This window comes from Amblyomma americanum, chromosome 6 (genome assembly GCF_052857255.1).
Source record: "Amblyomma americanum isolate KBUSLIRL-KWMA chromosome 6, ASM5285725v1, whole genome shotgun sequence".
Taxonomy (NCBI): Eukaryota; Metazoa; Arthropoda; class Arachnida; order Ixodida; family Ixodidae; genus Amblyomma; species Amblyomma americanum.
This window is the reverse complement of record NC_135502.1, coordinates 78,818,849-78,825,456: the sequence shown is the minus strand read 5'-3', so window position 1 is coordinate 78,825,456 and position 6,608 is coordinate 78,818,849. Positions and strand designations below refer to the sequence as shown.

Sequence of the window (6,608 nt, the reverse complement as noted above, 5' to 3'; positions counted from 1 at the left end):
AACAATACAAGAAAACGAAAAACTGCTGCTCATTCGCACCGTCTTACACATGCACAAACTGAACACCCGTGTTGTCTGTTCTGGCTTCTGCCATCGACTGCATTAGATAGGAGCTCCTAGAGCTTACATTACAAGAAACATCGTGTTCATACATCGATGCTGGAAACGATTTATGGAACACTGCCACTTTGCTTGCAGAATAAAAGAGAAAATAAAATAAAAAGCAGTTAAAGGGTAAAAGCAGCGCATTGCTGAGAATCATTTACGGCAATAAAAAAGAAGAAAACCGGAGAAATACAAAAAAAAAGACTAGAATGTAAGGCGCCCTAAACTGGGCACATTTCCTCAAGAGCGCGTCCGATTTGTTCGCAACGTTTTGGCACAAATCCATTCTTCGATCGGGCGCTCTCCAACCACCGAGCTGATTTTCTAGTCATCTCGCATCAGCGGCGATGGGCGTGGTGCCACCATCGTGCGCACACTGCCCCAAGCACGTGGTGGCACTCGCCGGCACTGCAGAGATGGCGCGACCAAGTGCGGCCGACTCGGACATACCCGTAGCCACCGCTCCGCAGCAAAGTGTCGCGCTTAACGAGTTGGAGCACGTCTGAAGAGAGGAGAGGCCCGCGCAGCGACACGTATCAAGCGTCCACACATACGTGTCGACTACGCAGCGCGGTGTCTGCATTGCGCCACTCACCTGAGACAGGGTCGAACGAAGGCCGCGTCTTCTTACTTCTTCCGAAAAGCGTGCCCACCGTGGTAATCACCAGTTTGCGACTGCAGCTGTGTCGATCGATGCAAGGTGCGCGAACGGCGTAGGCGCGCTACGATAAGAGGGTGGAGTCGGCCTGCTGCGTCTCCCTCAGAATATGGCGCCCCGCTGCAGTTTCACAGCTCAGGGATGCAAACTCCGAACACGCTTTGCTTATACTCTCTCTCTACCTCTAGGTACGTTACACTAGTCGCAGGGAAACTGAAACAGTTAGGGACTTGGCGTAGTTGATTAGGATGGTTAGGGAAAGATGCTCTTTATGAAGCTCTTTGTTCTCCATTATCTGGGGATCTGAGAGACCAGAACCCTCCACCTTCCCCCTTCTCGACAACTAGACATCCTCACCTCGAGCGATGACGCCAGTCGGCCATATCGCACAGGCACTAGGTTTTCACGTGGCAGGCGAGGGAGCCCAGACGGCCAGCACCTGCGGAACAATTACGCCGTATGCTCACGGCCTGTAAGCCGCTGTGCATATGTATTTCCTGTGCGGAACGTTCTTTTGCATTCGGCTTGCCTCATTGTAACTAAACCAATGCGCACGCTTGGGAAGGGGCAGGCAATAGAAAGGGTTAGGTTCACGGTTTGATGCGCATGGTTTGTACTCTAACTTCCACACTGTAAAGCGAAAAAAGAAAAGAAGTAACAAAAACGAAGTATTATTCACGGGAATAACGTCACCAGCTTGAAAATTTTTGTAGTTTTCTTTATACTAAACAGCACCGGTGAAACAGCAAGCGCGGACGATTGAATAACTCGCTTCAAAACTGCCATGCGTTAAACCAGAGAGATATGTGCACTCTGGGGCGCCTGTGCTCCTCAGTGCTATAAAAGTCGTAGAAGTAACTCGTACTCTACCTACATCTGTGCTCTCTGCTTAAAGTTGCTTCCTTTTGGACTGAGACTATTCTTATATTGAGTCGGCTATAATCTTCGTTATTGCCAAATCAAATGTTTTAGTTTTGTCCGGAGAACTATTTGGTCACTTACAGATATTGTTGCTGTTTTAAGTAGAAAATGTACTCAGTAACTAGGCAGTTAATTGTCTGTAACAAATTTTTCTGCCAGCAAACCATCTAAGCATTCCAAATTCGAGCTGCGTACATTTCTCTTCTGAAGGCTCTGAACAGTTACTTACTGGGGTTCTTTGATGCACCCTTAAACTTTGTGTTTCTTGGAACGCTTGATCAACGCTATTATGAAGACATTATAATGGGAGTATTATGACGGCGCAAGAACTCGGTTTTTCAAGCAGGTTACCATGTTCTGTGTTCAGGATAGTAGCCTAAAGCCACTTATATCCTTGGAGGTGACATTACATGCATTTAAACAAAGCGTGATTTCATTTGATGTAACAGGGGGGTTCTGTATGAGCAAATGAGACGGAAGCCATCGCTAGTCCGTATCTCAGGCTTGCTAGCATGCAAAAAGCCCGCTTTGGCAGATGAAAATTTTCATCAGGTGTCTATGGTTAGCCATAAAATCTGTTAAAAGCACTATGTATTAATCTGCTTGAAGGTATTACTACTGCCAGAAGTGAACAGGGCTGGTGGCAGCTTGAAGTGCTGCGTACAGTCAGGAAACTCCATGTTTCAAAATTACATGTGTCAGGTTTATTGTGGCAGTTCAACACCGCTGAGTGCGCAAGCACACTCTAGCCATAGAAGCCCCCGTAGCCGAAGCCTATTTTCTTGAACCCGATGCCGCCGTAGCCAAGACCATAGCCGAGTCCTCCGTATCCTAGCCCACCATAGCCAAGTCCATAGCCTCCGTATCCAAGACCGTAGCCGCCGTATCCGAGACCGTAGCCGTAGCCGAGACCACCGTAGCCCAGACCGCCGTATCCGTATCCCAGGCCAAGGTAGCCAGCCGACACCGCCGCAACAGTGAGGCAGAGGACGGCAAAGAAGGCCTGAGGGTGGAAATATTGCTGGCGCTGTAGTGTATAAGCACTGATTACATTTTCCTTAGGGTGGGGTTGTTCGGGTTCTAAAAGACGACTTAATTATATTTTGCTGTGTTTAGAAATTTTCGCTGCCTGTTGGGATGTGTGCAGTATAATGAAATTTATCAAGTTACCGAAGCACAGAGGAAAATTAGAGCCAACTTCTAGCTGCAATGTTTGCTTATGTGCGTCCGTTTTACTCATGAGAGCGCTAATACGTGCTTAAGAGGAATTTGTGATAATGAATGTGAATTTGATAGCTTCTTTTGGCCACCACCGCAAAAAATGTTAACTTTGATTTGCATGTCTTTGAGCGCACAAGAAGACGAGGAAAACAATACGACTTTGACCATAGAATCATGGTCAAAAGCTTGTCACTTAGGCAGCAACAACAACTGCAGAGAAAGAAGTTCTTAAGGCACTAAACCACCTCCTACGGAAACCGCATCTGTGATTCCGTTGTCGCCCTCCACTACGGCACCTCTCTCTTCCTTTCTTCTTTGACAACCTCCTTTATCCCTTACCTTACGACGCGGTTCAGGTGTGCAACGATATATGAGACAGATACTGCTCCATTTCTTTTCCCTAAAAACCAATTAAAAAAAATTCCGTTGTCCGATATATTAGATGAATGTTCCATTGCAAGGTATCCGCAGGATATATGGCAGGATACATGACTTTGGATAGATTGATAAAGAGAGGGCGAAATGCAGGGATGTTAACCAGAAAGGCTTCCCGTTGGCTACCCTGCAGCGGGGAAGAGAATGAGGGGATTAATAAGGGAAGCGAGATGGAACGGGAAATGATTTTGAAGATTGCGTAGGCTCGCTAGGAGGTGGTTAAAGCTAGTCGACTGTTAGGGTTACAGTGACGCATGAAACCAGTAGTTGAAGTAACATGTGTATTTTTGTAATGTGGAAGTGCTTTTAAATGGGTGATAAATGCTAATAATAATATTAATAATAATAATAATAATAATAATAATAATAATAATAATAATAATAATAATAATAATAATAATAATAATAATAATAATAATAATAATAATAATAATAATAATAATTGGTTTTGGGGGGAAAGGAAATGGCGCAGTATCTGTCTCATATATCGCTGGACACCTGAACCACACCGTAAGGGAAGGGTAAAGGAGGGTGTGAAAGAAGAAAGAGGTGCCGTAGTGGAGGGCTCCGGAATAATTTCGACCACCTGGGGATCTTTAACGTGCACTGACATCGCACAGCACACGGGCGCCATAGCGTTTTGCCTCCATAATAACGCAGCCGCCGCGGTCGGGTTCGAACACGGGAACTCCGGATCAGTAGTCGAGCGCCCTAACCACTGAGCCACCGCGGCGGGGCGGTGACAAAAGCTATGAATTCCAAAATGCGCTGAAATTTGTAGCTCGTGGAAGTTGTTGCGTGCCTCGTGCTCTTGAGCTTAGCTATTAGCTGAGCTTAGCGACTGCGTTGTAAATGATATAGGAGACTCAGCCTTTTATAATAAAGGAAAGTAGTCGAGCGCCCTAACCACTGAGTCACCGCGGCGGGGCGGTGATAAATGCTATGAATTCCCAAATGCGCTGAAATTTGTAGCTCGTGGCAGTTGTTGCGTGCCTCGTGCTCTTGAGCTTAGCTATTAGCTGAGCTTAGCAACTGCGTTGTAAATGATATAGGAGACTCAGCCTTTTATAATAAAGGAATAATTACTCTTTAGCATCCAGCCATACGCAGCCTAACGGCTGCAAAGAAAGGTCTCTGGTTCGAACCCCGGGTCAGGATGAATTTTTCATCTACGAAACTTCCGTGGAAGCTGTATAGCATTCTCTTGTAGCCGAATGTCCGCTTTTGGGCGGATGGTAATTAGTCATTAATCCATTGTCGCAAATGTACTCCACCTTGAGGTATTCCCCTAAACTTTGGACCAGACTCCGGTTTATGCCATCAAGGGTGCGAAAAAAGCAGTGATCACAATTTGCTGTAGTCTGCCTACATGCATATTTACGAAAAGAAATGCTTGATAATTAAATGCTGCACACAATGCCCAGCCCAGCCTTAAGACCGAACATCACTGAACCTCACTTATAACACTTAAACGGTTCATAAGTCATATAACAGTCACCGAAAGGCTAAGCAAGCATACTTTGCGATTCGAACTAGCACAAAGAGCTCTACAGTGATAAAAGTCGTAATTACAACACCAGGAGTGCAGTCGGCCCTGAATAGCGCTGATGAAGGCAGTACCGAAAATCGGTCGCCTTCATTGCCAGCGTGAGAACAGCTTTACTCCCAGCTGTAATGCAGCGAAAAGAGTCCAGGCGGCGCGGCGGATAACAAAGCAATGCACACCTTCTACTTGCTGTATAAGAGCACATATAGTGGTAAATCCATGGGTTGCAGTAATCCCAGCTATAGAAATCGATGCAGAAAGGGGCTGAAGCACGAACGCTCTTGTTCATTAAGACAGGAAACAACCCTGGCGTACAGCGGCAAGCAGGCCGTGGTCTCACTACTTACCAGAGATTTCATCTTGGCAGAGCACACGCGTTCTTCGGCGACCACAGGGTTATTGTTCCAGGGGCGCTGGCTCGCTGCTTATATACCCCGCGAAAAGCGGAGGTCGGTTTAAGGCGCCCGGTGTATGCGAGAACCGTGGAAGGCGAAATTATTCGACTGCGGGAAATTACCTCCGCGAAACTGTAGCGCTCGCTTTCTTTTCTTTCGGGGTCAACTTCGGGACGGAACGCGAAGAAGCGTATCCGCTGACGGTGCCTTTGCCAGGAAGCCAGGCCTGCCGTGCGGACTTGTCGCTTCCTCTCCGAGCAGCTTTCCCCGCTTCCTGGCGACACGGATCGAAAATCATACTGACCACTGCTACATGTACAACACCCCCTTCCCTCCCGTCTCTGCACCGACTGAGAACTTCGGTGTCACGGTCGGATGACCCTGTATTAGAGGCACGCCATTGTGTAGCGACACTGCCTGGTGATATTGGCCTGGTGACACAGCCTGTACGAGGCTCTGGAACGCCCTGTGCTCTTAGGCCTGTGAGTCTTGAGTCATTACTCAGGCGTGCAGGCATACTCCCCTGAAGGAAAAAAAAACATTAATACGGCAACGTAGCAAATAATTCCCTTTAAATATGTTTGGTGGCTTCCTCTTTAGATTATATTTTTGAGCCTGATGGTTTAACAAGCAGTAGTCTGGCCCGAACAGTTTTTTTTAATAGCAGCCGCACGAATTTGTTAATTTGCATGTAGCGACACTTTAGACTTCATTTCGCTCTTGGAGCTTTAAATCTTCATTTTTTTTGCCGCATTTCCTACTCGCCCCGTCTTCTAAATAGAAAAAAAAAGAGTGCAAGACAGCAAATGCAATCTTACAAAAGTTGAGGCGCTGACCCCAAACAGTCTCTTGCCCTTTCGTGCCATCTCCCATTATGTCTGCACATGTTTCAGCTCTAAAATACGTTCCACGTGTAAAGAAAAATACATTAGGATGAAACACATGGAATATGAACCGATCAAGCTTTTTCCCGGTATAACGAAAAGTAAGTCTTAGAATGACGCATATAAACGCTAAGTATCGCACCGGAATACAGAAGAAATGTCGCAAGCAACCTTCTCGAGGTTTCATAAATGATGCACGCAACTCATGCAGTCTGAATCGAACAAAGAGCAAACTTTCATAGAACAAACGTGAGATCTCTTGTGCCAATAGGGAGAGAAAAGCCCGCACTCCAGGCGCCTTCTTCAGCCTGTGCACCTTCATAAGTCTTAAACGAAGTGGAATCGCTATATTTGTTGCTTTTTTTTACCCTGTGAGAAGGCAGAAAGTGTGTGAGCTTTTTTTATTTTTAGGTGTACTAAATGAAAAATTGCGTTCAATAAGT

General features: G+C 46.2%; 1 protein-coding gene across 1 annotated transcript; it reads right to left on the bottom strand.

Moving 5' to 3' along the window:
- Positions 1–2,365: 2,365 nt before the first annotated feature.
- On the bottom strand, positions 2,366–5,330 carry LOC144094791 (uncharacterized). Its single transcript, XM_077628687.1, has 2 exons — positions 5,234–5,330; positions 2,366–2,687 (listed from the first exon to the last, which is right to left on the bottom strand). The coding sequence occupies exons 1-2, from the start codon at positions 5,243–5,245 to the stop codon at positions 2,430–2,432; spliced, it is 270 nt and encodes an 89-aa protein (XP_077484813.1). The 5' UTR covers positions 5,246–5,330; the 3' UTR covers positions 2,366–2,429.
- Between the last annotated feature and the right edge of the window lie 1,278 nt (positions 5,331–6,608).